General features: G+C 37.3%; 1 protein-coding gene across 1 annotated transcript in view; it reads right to left on the bottom strand.

The window, feature by feature from the left end:
• Nucleotides 1–13,349, bottom strand: part of LOC102023850 (zinc finger protein 433-like) — a 128,331-nt gene extending 114,982 nt beyond the window's left edge. The window contains 1 exon segment of the mRNA XM_013508418.1: nt 13,200–13,349. Coding sequence (XP_013363872.1) covers nt 13,200–13,202 — 3 coding nt within the window. The 5' untranslated portion in view covers nt 13,203–13,349.
• Between the last annotated feature and the right edge of the window lie 851 nt (nt 13,350–14,200).

Here is a 14,200-nt window from a genome sequence, read left to right as displayed (position 1 = left end):
AATGTAATTCTCTCAGTTGGACTACATAACAATTTGAGAGATCCAGTACTCTATTTGAAGACATGTGTGTGCCTTTCATCTACTCTTCAGCTGTGTAATACTGGAACAGTAATTTTTCTTTTTCTGAGGGGGGGATAGTAATTTTTCTATCCTCTAGTGCTTCAGCAAAAAGTAATGAATCAGAAGAACTGGATTTCATAAGATCATTACAAAGATAATCTGATCTAATATACACACAATATCCTGCATGTAGAAGCACCTACTGTTTTATGGTAACAGGGCATTGAAAGCAGGATTGAAAATTTGATGTGGATAAAAGATGAACAATTCCAGCCTTTGACACATACAAGAAGATTTTCAATAAACAGAAGAAAGGTGATGTAGTTTTCATCCAAAATAGCATATTTTGAGTTTTCCACAGTGAAAGACCAATGAGGACAGAACTGTATTAAACAGTGATGTGGTAGCTGAAGATGGAAAATTATAAGGCAGAGGTATTTCCTTTTGAGAATATGATATTTGTGGGGAGTGGCTGAAGCTGGAGATCAATCACACGTGTGGAACACCAAGATGAATCATGTGAACAAGCTGTTCCAGCTCCAAGAATATGGGGCACCACCAGGTGTGTGAAGCAATCAAGTTGCTAGGTAGAGGGGTTCCAACTAACAATAGCCTCCCAAGTGTATAAATAAATGTGCTGCAGTGTTTGAGCAGTTCCTTTTTTTCCCATCCAGAGAGAGGTCTCCACCTGACCTCAGATTTCTACATTCTGACATTTGTCTTCATTTCTTCATCCTCTGCTGTCCTTCATCCTGGAAATTTCGAGACCTGCACTGGACGCGCCAGATATTTGTTGTGGAGTACTCAAAAGAATGGGCTTGTTTTCCATTGGATATTGGAGGTAAGAGAAGACTGCACTGCTAAATCCTACATCCACTCTGGAGTGGAAATTGGGAGAGTGGAGAGAAATTCATTTAGGAAAGATATTGCATGGGGCTGTCACTGTAATGTTGAATCTTGCCATTACACCATAGTGATACTATTCATTTTCTATGATGAGATCTCAATCTGTCTCTTCAACCTTCTTCTTCCTTCCCAAGGTACTTCTTGGCTATGGTACTCTGTGGTAAACACAAAAAGCACACGAGCCTAATACCATCAAATTCTTTCATAAACATAGGAACAAGTTTTCTTTCTCTCAGTGATCTAATTATGCAAATCTCATTAAAGGTAGTCAAATTTGTATTTTATTCTTGGAAATTTGAGTCTCATTTGCTTCATAACATATAAAATTGCATCATTTAAACTGTAAGTAGAATAGTTAAATTTCTAACCCCTAGAAGTCCTTAATGTAGCTATACATCAGTATAGACATCCATAGGGTGTCTATATTCAGCTGTATGCAATCTATGAAACTGCTTAACATACAGTACATCCTCATATAATTGGTTTGTATTCTGAATCACAAGCTTTCCAAAATTTCATGTGCTAAATCCTACTCCTGTTCATGAGGCTATGAGGTAGTGGAGAATTTGAGAATGAATGAGGTCCTGAGGTCTCAGCCTTTAATAATAAGACGAATGTAGATGAATGTATATATTTAAAGGCCAAACCCTTTTTTGCCATGTGAAAACACAGCTAGAAGGCATCAACTATAGCCTATGTTTTGGTAGACATTTAAGCTCTGACTGCATTGATGTTAGATTTGTTAATTTTTGTAATTCTCAGAAATAATTGATTTTTAATAGTAAACAACTTTTTGATATTTTGTTTAGTGTAGCTACAAAGTAAAAAACAGCATGACAACAGGCCTTCTCTTACCTCCCAAATATGTACTAACAAATGAACAGCAAATGCTCTGGGAATAAAGTACCACCTCCACTGCACTTCGTGGCCTCCATATTCTAGAAAAGTAGATAGAGCTGAACAGACCCTAAATTAGGCTCTGACAAAACTTTGTCAAGAGATATCTGAGTCCTGGCTCCAATAGCACTGATGAGGGTTTTGTAACATGCCCAAAACTGTGCCAAGTTTGAGCTTATTTGAGATGTTATTCAGTAGTCATCGCTATCCTCTGATATTTTAGGAGACCCAGAGAGTATGAGATGCTTACAATATCTCATTTATCTAGACCAAGTAAAACAGGCTACCCAAATGTATGGGAACAGAGCTCTGCTAGTCCCTGGAACAAGGGGACCATCTATGGTCTGTCTTGGAGACCAAGTGCTTGTGAAAGCTTTGAGAGAGGGAACACCAGTGGACTGTGAGTGGTATACTTTTAGTTTTGCTCCTTTTCAGTAATCCTTGTGAAACCCACTGCAGTAAAAGTGGCAGAGATAGATAACTAGATTCAGCTTTCTAGATTAAAACTGGTCACAATTTAACTGTTTAAAAAACAAAATCACCCAAAAGGAGATAGTTACTCCAGAAAGCCTCTGGAAGACTTGAGATTTCTCTTCAAAGCCAAGGCTCTAGGGCTGTTACAGATAAGTGAACATGATATTGTTAAGGTCATGCTCTCAGACTCTCAATAATGTATCTGACATAACTTTCTAACATACTCTTTTCTATAGGAAGTATGGGGATCTGACTTGTTACTTACATTTGAGCTAACAGTAAATCAGACAGATTGATGGTGATTCTTGTTATTTTCTTTTTACTTTTTTTTGGTTTTTCTCTGGTACTGGGAACCGAACTCATGACCTTGCGCTTGCCAGGCAGGCGCTTTGCCACTGAGCTAAATCCCCAGCCCCCGATTCTTGTTATTTTCTAACAGGTGTTTCTTTCTTGCAGAAGCTATAGAAGACTGAGGCTACCACTTCTTCAGCACCCCATTAAGAATTATGGAGTTTATGTCTCTCAGGGGGAAATGAGATAGGATGTTGGGCATGGCAAAGCTGACTAGAAAATAAGCAGGATCTACTAATTACAAGATCCTAGGAAAGTACCAAATTCCTAGGCTCTGCTGTAGAACTTCTGGCTGGTTTCCATGAGATACAGACAGCATAAAAGAGACGATGCCACAAGAAACAAACTATCATGACTCCTCATAGTAACCCACTTTGTGTTGTGTAGACCAAGGTGTATTTCTGTTTTTGTTCCTTTTCTCTCTTGTTCAGCCCAAGTTTAATCTACAGACCCAGTTTTCTCCTTATTGCTTCACCCCACACTTTTCAAATGAGCTTTTGGCACTGTTTTTGACTTTTCTCATCCAATTATTTGCAGCAAGAAGGATGTAGAATACTTCTAATTGGTGAGCCACTTCTACAGGAAATACCCAATAACAATTACAGCCAGCAAAAAATAGAGAAAAGTATTTACTTTGGCTCACAGAAGCATGAAAGCCGCTTGGGCCATACTCAACAGGGTCCTGCTTAATTGTCTCACACTACTATTTTCTCCTCAAATATTAAAAAGATATTTGCAATACTGAGTCATTGCATTGATGCTGACAAAATTTGATTCTTGTTTCCATCCATGTCTTTCCACATTCCTGGAATACACTAACTTCTTCAACCTCCTGCAGAAAACTATGCTTTTGATTCCCCACTTGTTTCAAATTTAATGTTTGTTTTATATATTTTTCCTCCTTACTAAATAGAAAAGATGCCAGTAAACAAATATCACAACTTGTGTCTGTTTCTTCTTCTTCAAAATGGAACTTTATTATAATTTTCTTAATTATAATTTCATAATTTTCTTATGATAAAAATATTTATTTCAAGCTCTTAAAGCTACATTTGTCAGTATTCATCAGGCTAATGCTTTGTGATATCACAATAAAATGCCTTTAATAAGATAATAGCCAGGGTGATACACAGTAACAACTGTTCATGAGGCTGTGGAGAAAACTCAAACCATTACTGAGATAACAGGAAACAGACATATCAATCTTTTACAAAAGGAAAGGGGACTAAGAGAGGGAGCAAGGGTATAGAAAGAAGGGAAGGGAATGAAAAAGATTTACCAACTCATCACAGAGAATATCATTGTTGTGCACTGCAAACATGTACTAACAAAAATAAAGATTAAAGAGATGGCAGTAAAGTTAGAAAATATTCTTCCAGTTTCTGTAGTAATGGAACAAACTGTTGTTTTCTCAGTCCATTTCTTTTTTGAACAAAATACTTCATACTCAATATAAAATGAAGAAAAGAGGTTTTCTTTTGCTCATTGTTTTGCATTAGGGTTGAAAATCTAAATCTGTTTTGTAGTATTCATGATGTAGAATCTTGATTTTATGCAGGCTATTGCACAGAGAGACTAAATGTGCATTTATGTACCCTTGTCTCTTTCTTCCAATTCCATTATTCAACAAAAGGGACACACAAAAAAAACCTTACTTATTTCTAATTGCATTTAAATGCCTCAACTATACACATTTACTCAGATAAAGTTAACATATCTCACTGGCTATTAGATTTCATAGTCATTTTCAAATGGAATAATATGTATACAATTATAACAGTTTTCATATTTTCCATGTATTTTCTTCTAGGCACAAGAAGAAAAGATATGAAAACACATGCCTACAAAAGTTCATATATAAATGCTTAATGTTTAGTATTCACCAAAGCAAAAAGTTAGGACAGATTAAAATGTCCATCAGTTAATGAATAATCAAACATGTGAACTAGCCATGACAAAGAATATTATTAATCCTCAAAAAAGAAATGATTTTGTGATAAGTGTTACAATATGGATTACCTTTAAAATGTCACAGTGAAAAGAAAAAGAAACAGACATGAGGACAACATTAATTTATCCTCTACAAAATGGCCAGGACATAAATACTGATAGAATGAACGAAAATTAGCAGTTCATAGGGCTTTCGAAAAGTGGAGGAATCAATAAAAGAGGCAGAGTGTTTTTAGGAGCTAAAGAAAGTATTCTAAATGGACTTCGGTGATGACTACCTATATTTTAAATGAATCAAATGGCAAAGAAAGTATATCTTAGTAAAATCAGCAGAAAACAATTCATAAATGTTCAAAGAATTTGGAAGGCTATTCACAGGACAACTAACAATGAACAAAAGGAGAAAGAAAGAAAAAGAGAGGAAAGTGAAAGAAGTAGGAGTATGGAGGTAAGAAACGGAAGCAAGGATGACTAAAGGATGAAGGGAAAGGGAAAGGAAAAAAACAATAGAGAAAGGAAGTAAAGAAGGAATGAGAAAAATTAGAAAAAAGAACCAAGAACTATTGGGAGAGAGAGTGGGAAGGAGAGAGGACAGAAGGATGTGAGAGAAGGGAGAATTGTAGAAGACAATGTGCTATTATTTACTACATCCCTAAATACAAAACTTCTACATAGGAGCTCGATGGGGGAGGCCTTCTCTCTTTTGTTCTTCTGTTCCTGTTGCTGAGGAAGAATGTGATGGGATTGTTGATCCTGAATGTCAAACTGTTCAACTCCTCAGTCTACTTTGAGATATTTCAGAATTGGTTGAGAAATAAATGACAAATGAGATGCAAGAAATTTTGACAATGACAGTGAGCTAGACTGCTCACTGGAGAAGGCAATCTGCTGTTCCTCAGCAGAAGGAATTCTTGAGATGAGAGCTACAATGAAGGCATAGGAGAGGACAATGAGTACTAAACTGCTTATGAGACCACATTCATGGTGAATAGGATTTTTCCTTTGTGAAACCCACTTTACAAGAAGAAATGCGGTAGAGAAAATCCAAGATAACTTTAGAACTCCAACAATGCCAGTGTGAAAGCCAATATAGTCACCATGATTGTCATAACTGAAGACACTGCAGGACAAACCAAAGATAGGTAAGGCACAGGGTCTAATGAGCATAATTTTTAACATAGAAGCAGGGAAATAAAATACACAGTGGGCATAACCCCTAACCACTAGCAAGTGCTGAGTGTAGCAAAAGGTGAAGAAAAAGAACATCATATTAGTCCAGGACAACATGTAACACAAAAATGGAAGCATCTCAAGATGTGAAGTATTGACTCAATATTTTTTTTTTGACTTAATATTAAAACAGAAACAGTAAATCTACTGGAAGAGAAAGTAGGTAAAAACCTCGAAGACATAGGGGTAGGCAGAGAGTTCATGAACAATAACTGCACGTGAAATACTTCAAAGAATCAACAACTGGGATCTCATCCTACTGAAGAGTTTCCGCACATCTAAAGAAATCACCAGCAGAGTAAAAAGAAAACCCACAAACTTGGAAAAAATTTTAGCTGACTGTCCCTCAGACAAAATTCTATCTAGAACATATAAAGAATTAAAAAATATCAGCCCCTCCAAATTCAAAGACCCAATCCAAAAATGGGTAGCTGAGATGAATACACATTTCTCAGATAAGGAAATACAAATGACAAATAAATACATGAGAAAATGTTCAACGTCATTAGTCATTCAAGAAATGCAAATTAAAAGAACACTGAGATTCCACCTTACCCCAGTAAGAATGGCTAGCATTAAGCAATCAACCAATAACAAATGCTGGCGAGGCTGTGGAGAAATAGGAACCCTTCTCCACTGTTGGTGGGAATGCAGACTGGTGAAATCACTGTGGAAATCATTTTGGAGATTCCTCAGAAAACTAGGTACCATTCAGCCATTCAACCCAGCTATTCCCCTTCTGGGTATTTTCCCAGGTACCATTCAACCCAGCTATTCCCCTTCTGGGTATTTTCCCAGATCTAAAAATATCATATTATGGTGAATATGTGCACCTATGTTCACAGCAGCATAATTTGTAATTGACAAATTGTGGAACTCACCCAAGTGTCCATCCACCAAGGACTGGATAAGAAAATTGTGCTTGTGATATGTTGTAAAATGTTGTATGTCTGTTAATGTTTCCCTCCTTTTATCCTTAAAATAAAAAAAATTAAAAAAAAAAAAAAGAAAATTGTGGTACTTTTATATTATGGAATATTACTCAGCTATAATGAAGATAACTCAAGGCATTTATAGGTAAATGGTCACAACTAGAGACCATACTCATAAGTGAAATAAATCAGACCTGTATGTGCAAGCACTGTATTGTCTCACTAGTGTAAAACTTAAAAGAGTTAATATAAACTCGGAGGTATGATAGTCATTGTGAAATGATAGGAAAACACTCAAGGGTAAAGGGCAACTGGGATGCGGGAAAAGAGAAGGGAAAGAACGAGAAATTTTGTATATATGTATATACAGGATAGTTAACATAGTTGATCTACTGTCTTCTATTTCTTTGCTGAAAGAAACTGTTAATGAGTCCTTGATTGATCAATATTGCATGTCTCTATCTGTTTTCATGAGAAACCACTTTGAAGATATCAATATGCAATACAACAAGCATTGTTAATTTCCTACCACTTTGTTTGTAACTCTGTATTGTCTGTACCGTTCTTTTGCTGTTTTGTAAAAGGCTGTCTGTCTGTTAATGTTTTCCTCCTTTTATTTTATTCTTTTTAAAAAAAGATGTCAAGCATTGATAATCATACTGACAATGTTAGAGATGGAAAAAGCAGACAGAAGTACATGGATATGGGTAGCCTTCATTCACTCCAGACAGTACCCTGCTGAAAATACTCCCCTGCAGTACAAATAGGTATTGCAGTAGGGACAGTATGCAGGAAACTGGCTAGAGTGGCCAGAAGAAATCCAAGATGCCAAACAGGATAAGCTAAGAAAGAGATGAATATTTCTCTACAAGCATAACTGTTGTACCTGCTGAGATCCAAAATAAAATGAAAACAAAATGGTAAAAATTTAGGCTGCAGCACAGATGAAATGGTATTGTAACAAGCACTGAAAAATACAACTTTGAAACTTAGTGTTTTCTCTTTTCCTTAGACAAGTGCTTCCCTGAAACCTAGGGCATGTATACCTTCCCTACCTCTCCTCAGCCCAGAAAATAAACAAAATATGCAGATGATGACAGCAGGAAATACGGAGCCCAGTTTCCTTTCCACATGAAAGGGGACAATGAGCTAAAGATGACTGGAGGTGATAAAGCAAATATGGAGACTTGCATTATTTCTGTTCCCTGCACACTGTTCCTTACACTAAAATACCTTTGCCCACCTTTACAAGGAGAGATGGTGACTTGAGAAAAATAGGCTGCTCCATCTTTTCACACATATCTTTGAGCAAATCCTTTCTCATTCTTAACCAAATTCTTTTGATTTATTCAGCAGCCAGGAGATGAAAATGAGCCTCAGAGTCTAGTAGGCCAGTGATTGTTTAATAGTTCCGTCAATGAGCAACTTTTTGTGCATTATTCTGTCACTTTCCTTATCTATTTAATAATTATTGTCTTAGCACTCACTGTGGTGATACAGTAAAATGAGATCAATATATTAAGTCCTTAAACCAGAGTTTACTGAAGTTTGTTTTGTTTTAGCGCTGATGTCAGGAAAGTGCATGCATTGGTGCAACTAGAGTCAGGCTTGGATGATCAGGTTTCTCATAGTGTGCATGTTCTAGGAAACATTTGAATTGGGTTGTTATATAAAATATTAATTTTGATAGTGTTCGCTTCAATTGATTATTTAAAAATACAGTAATACCTCAGTTCACAAATGCTTCTGTTTGCAAACAATTCCATTCACACACAAAAGTGTTCAGCAAAACTGCTTCTGTTCACAAACTCCATATTAGGTGACAAACATGACCACGGCCATCTTCCCCATACAAACATAAACAGCCATTGTCCACAAAACTGTAAAACAATCTAAGATTATAAATTGAGGTACCTTTATGCATGGTAGCATGTACCTGTAATCCTAGTACTTGGGAAATTAAGGCAGGATTGTTGTGAGTTCAGACAGCCTGGCGGTACACAGTGAGTTAAAGGCCAGTCTGAACTTCAGAGCGACAGCTAGGCTCAAAAAAGCCCCAAAAGTTAATGTTAAATAATGAATGGAAGAAAAGGATGGTGCTACCTACATGGAAGTGCAGCATATTGGGAATCTAAAGCAAGAGGATCACAATTTAAAGGTCAAAATAAGCAATTTAGCAGGATTTTGTATTGTCAGACAAGCAGCATAAAATCAAAATTATATTTGAAGTGATTCCTTGGAATTCAAGTGATAAATAGCACAATTTCACTGCAACAGAAGTAGAAATAGTTAAATCATTAAAACATAGGTAAATTATTGTAATTCCAAATTTTAACAAACTTTGGAAATGCAAACTATAGATGATTCATTCTAATTCACTTATTAATATTTATGCACTAGTATTACATACATTTAGACCATTCCAAAAATGTTTCCAAACACAAGTTTTACAAAAATTCTGTGAGAACATATAAAATCATCCTCCATTTATAAAGCAGAAATACTGTTTTAATTGTAATACAGAAACATGAAAAATTGTAGAGAATGAATACCATTACAAATTCCATTTACTTTCTATTTTTTCAGTGCAAGGTCAGGAAAGGTAATCCAGGATCTCAGCATCACTAAGCATGTTCTCTACAACTGAACTACATTCAGTTCATCCAAAAAGATGTGCTCAGCTGGGCATGGTCTTCAATGTTTAATAAAAGGGTAGGAAGTCACTACAGAAATTTTATCAAATTAATGCAAAATTTACCTGAAACCAGGCAACATATTTAAAAGAAAAGGTTGTTACACCTATGCATAAAGATTCTCAAACTCAGGATAAAACACTAAATAGTACCATAAAAGTATTTATTAGAAAATAGTTTCTCATTTTGGCAGGAAGCTAAGTGGCACCATGGGTCCCTACCATATGTGATGCTCTAGGCTCAATCTGAAGTACTACACACACACACACACAGACATACACACAATTAAGTAATATTTGTATATTTTGTTGAAGACTATGATGATTCAGTATCAAAAAATAAATCCACAAAGAAAAACCTCATGTATATTTGAGTCTTGGCATAAATATGATTTTTAAATCTTAATTTTTATTATTTCTTTTAAAAAGTCTCCAATAAAAAAGTCAAAATAGATTAATAACTAAATAAAACACATATACCACAAAACTAACACATAGTACACTAAATAGAGACACTCTACATGAATTATTTTAGGATCAGAACTAAGTCAAGGATATTCACTCTCTCCACTGTCCTGTCACATAAAACCAAAATTCATGTGTTGTATTATAAGGCAAGGAAGAGAAATAAGTGATGTAAAGATTGAAGTGGATGAGGCAAAATCATTATCTGCAGATGATAAAATTATCAAGATTTGACATTTTAGAATGGTGACCAGGACACCTGTCAGAGATCACTGAAAAATTACAGTATTTATATAAAATAAAATAAAGCTACATGATTCCAAATCAGAAGCCAGAGTATAAAGAAACAGCTCTCAAAACTTTTTTCTCAAGGTCAGTATACACCCAATAACTACAAAGAAACAAAAAGATCTTTTGTTTAGGTTTTTTTAAGAAGGAGTTTTTGACTTACTAGAATTTAAAATAGAAAAAAAAATTTGTTATTAATAGAATCAAAAGTACAAGAATGTACCTATGGCATGAATATGATGAACATTTTAGAGAAGAAACTACATTTAAAAAATATATTTTATTAGAAGACTGAACTTGTATCAATTTTTGCAAAAACTTCTGTCAGCCTTGAAAGAGTTAACAGATAGTCCACTCTGCTTCATCTCTCAATCTGTGCCATTACTTTGCTTTATACAAAAAAATCCTCCTCACATATCACTTTGTCAAGGAAAGACTACTGGCACCTAAAACTCCTAAAACTAGTGATACATCTCTAAGCATTTATATACCCATCTTTATAAATCCTTATCAAAAACTCTTTAAAAATCTGCAACACAGTCATAGAGAAAAATACTACAACTAATTAAAATTCAATAGCCAGGAATGCTGCACATGCCTATAATCCCAGCACTTAGGTGGGCTGAGGCACAAGCTCTTGGCCACCCTGGGCTACACAATGAGTTCAAGGTAACCTGAACTATATAGGGAAACCCTGTCTCAAAAACAAAACAGAAAAACAAATTGGAGATGATCTGAATATGTAGAAAATGATGAACAGACTTAGATTTGATGATGTGATATGCTATAAATCCTTCAAAATATATATATTTGGTGTTTTGAGACAGGGTCTTGATATGTACTCCAGGATGGCCTTGAATGCACAGTGCTCCTCCTGCCTCAGCCTCCAAAGTGTGGGTATTATAGTCATATTATAACCTTAATACTATTATATTTTAATAATAGTGAAGCAACTATAAATTCAACAAAGCTACATAATTCCAAATCAGAAGGCACTGTATAAAGAAGTAGCTCTCAAAACCTTCAAAAAACAAAAGACATCACTTTATACTTCAAGTCTCAAATAAAAAAAATAAGTTTCCCTTTTCATTTTCTAGGACACACTGTAGAGTTACATTCATTTAAGTCTGAACATGAGATAATATACAGACACACTACATTTATAAGAATTATCAAGAAATACTTTTGCTTTATTCTAAAGTGAGATTTGTTATGGTTGGCAGTACATATCAAGAGGAACAGGTGACTGATCATCTATTTATGGTGATAAATTGTACATTTTATCTACCAAATAAACCTGATTTCTTTCAGCACAAATATTCAAGGGCACACTCCAGGCAGATACGAGGCAAAAATATGAAATACGAAACTAAAATATTATTTTCTAATTTCCAGTTTTTCCTCAAACAATTAGAGATGGCTGTGCTGGCATACACCTCTAGTCTCAGCACTCAGGAGGCTGAGTCAGGAGCATTGCTACAAGTTGAATGCAAATCTGGGCTACATAGTAAGCTCAAAGACAGTTTGAACTACATACCAGGACACTGTTTCAAAAAATTAAAAAAAAATTAATTAGGTTACCTGATCAGTAGTAACAAAAGTGTATATTTATGTAAATTTTCCTAAGTCTTCTCCTTCTTTAATGCCTGTGATGTCTGAGCCATGCTCAGATCGAGCTGGCACACAATTCCTTTATTGTCACACTAACAACAACCTGACCTCAGGGGAAGACCATCACTGTCATAGGTGTAGATTTTACCACCGTCACCATCCCCTCCTTTTCCACTTTCTCCTCTCATTTGCTTCAATCTGCAGAGAAAACTTTTATCACTATTCACTCAGATCTCACATTTCAGGCTTTACTCCTACTACAATACTCCTTTAATATAAAGTCCACCTCAATTTGCAATTCAGTTCTTAAAACAGTATCTACAGTCCAAGAAGCATAGCAATTAGATGAGATGTCACTCCTCTGCCTTTCCACTCCTACCAAATCACATGTCCATGTACAGTCCCAAGTTCAATGATTGTCACTCTGTGTAACAGGCAGCCCCTTTTGGAAGTCTTTCTTAACGGGAACACCTCCTGCTCTTCCTAATACATTCATATCTTCTCCATGTCTCTCAGCACTCTAAACTCTACGGGAAGGCCCCATTTATGTGGTCTTTTGTTAGTAAAGGTGCCACCTAAATAAACGATTTTTTTTTTGCTTTGCTGTGTATGTAACTACCTGCTTGGCAAACACTCCCCAATAATTCACATCTCCAGCAAAGTCAAACCTTTCTTTTCTTTTCATAGTTCATGTTGGCCTTCAACTCACTATGTAGCCCAGGCTGGCTTGGACCTTGCAGCTAGATTCCTGCTTCAGCCTGTCAAATGCTGGGAGTTCAGGTGTGCACCACCACACCTGGAAAACTTTTCCCTCAATTCTCATGGCTTTCATTATCACTTATTCTGAGTTTGGCTAGGCGGAGACATATTGGAATTGTAGCAATTTTCTCTCATCACAGAGGAGTGTTGGCTTGAGGAACTCAGTTTGGCTTTTGAGACCCCGATATCACAGCGAATTATACAATTGAGGTTCTCCAGGTCTGCTGGAGGAATGAAGGAGACCAGGGATCCCGCATTCCAAGGCTCTCCAGTTTGAGTCCCCATCTGAAGCAGTGTCTCCCCACAGATCCCACTTTCCTCCTACAAGTGGAGACGCGACTGTGGGCTGCAGCTGCCTGAGCCTGCACTCTAGGGTGGTGGGTGTGGAGAGGCAGGGTGCTGGGTACACAGAACAGATCTGCCCGAGGCTGGGCGAGAGGGATGGAGTGCACGCGGCGCCAAGACCAGGAAGAACTCTGACAGCGGAGCAGCGAGAAGGCTCTGGTCCGCCATTGCTGTTCTGACCACTTCCACCCAGACCTCCCCGTCTCGTCCAAAGCAGGGCACCCATCCCACAACGTCACCATTGCGTGGCTGGAGGGTCTCTCTGGGTGATTCCCACACAGTCTGCAGCCAGTAGAAATCCTAAAGCAAGGCGGTCTATCGAGCCCGGGCAGCTCTCAGCACTGCGATCAGGGTCTAGTCTTTGAAGCCAGAAAACACAGCCTTCTTCTCTTGGGCCACCCGATTGGACAGTTTATACAGCCCGCCCCCTCAACACTGATTGGCTCCTGCTCCGTCGCCCGTCCTCTGAGCTGAGACTGACAGCAGAAGGAAATCCTTACCAGTGTGAGTGGCGCTCAAATGCGAGATTGTGACCCAGACACTTCTCACCCAATTTCTCAGCCACGATGCTGACCTGTTCTAACCTGCGTTTAAGCAGAGTTTACTCCTGGCTTTCCAGAGGCGCTGCTGTCATTTTCTTTTGTTTGTTTGTTTGTTTGTTTCTAAGGCAGGGTCTTGCTATGTAATTTAGTCTGTTCTTGAACTCGCTATGTAGCTCAGCCTGGTCTTTCACACACCGCGATCCTCCTACACTCCTATACCTGCTTCTCCAGGGCTGGGTTTACCGGGATGCACAACTATGCCTGGTTACTCCAGTCTTCTTACTGGACTCGGGGCTGTTCTTGTGTTTGCGCTTTCAAATAGGATCATACATGTGCTAAGAGAGTTCCAGAGTTAATTTGCCATGGAGAAATCACTATGAGAGAACGTCATGAGTCCAAGCAAGGCTAGGACACACAGGAAGAGAGGGAAGCCCTGCTGTTGTAAGAGGTAAGAAATTATGAATAAGGTGATTGCCTTCATGGGCAAGAGTTTCATACTGTAACTTTTTTTTTTTTTTTCCCGGTACCAGGAATCAAACTCACGACCTTGCGCTTGCCAGGCAGGCGCTGTGCCGCTGAGCTAAGTCCCCAGCCTTGTAACTCTTGATTTACTCGTTTCAAACCAAGAAAATACATATCAGTAAGGCATACAATTACTGGATAAACACAGTTCCTGGTATTGAGGCAGGGAAACCTAA

This window comes from Chinchilla lanigera, unplaced genomic scaffold, assembly GCF_000276665.1.
Source record: "Chinchilla lanigera isolate Chin_1 unplaced genomic scaffold, ChiLan1.0 scaffold00145, whole genome shotgun sequence".
Classification (NCBI taxonomy): domain Eukaryota; kingdom Metazoa; phylum Chordata; class Mammalia; order Rodentia; family Chinchillidae; genus Chinchilla; species Chinchilla lanigera.
The sequence above is the reverse complement of the archived record's forward strand: the minus strand, read 5'-3'. Positions and strand labels throughout refer to the sequence as shown.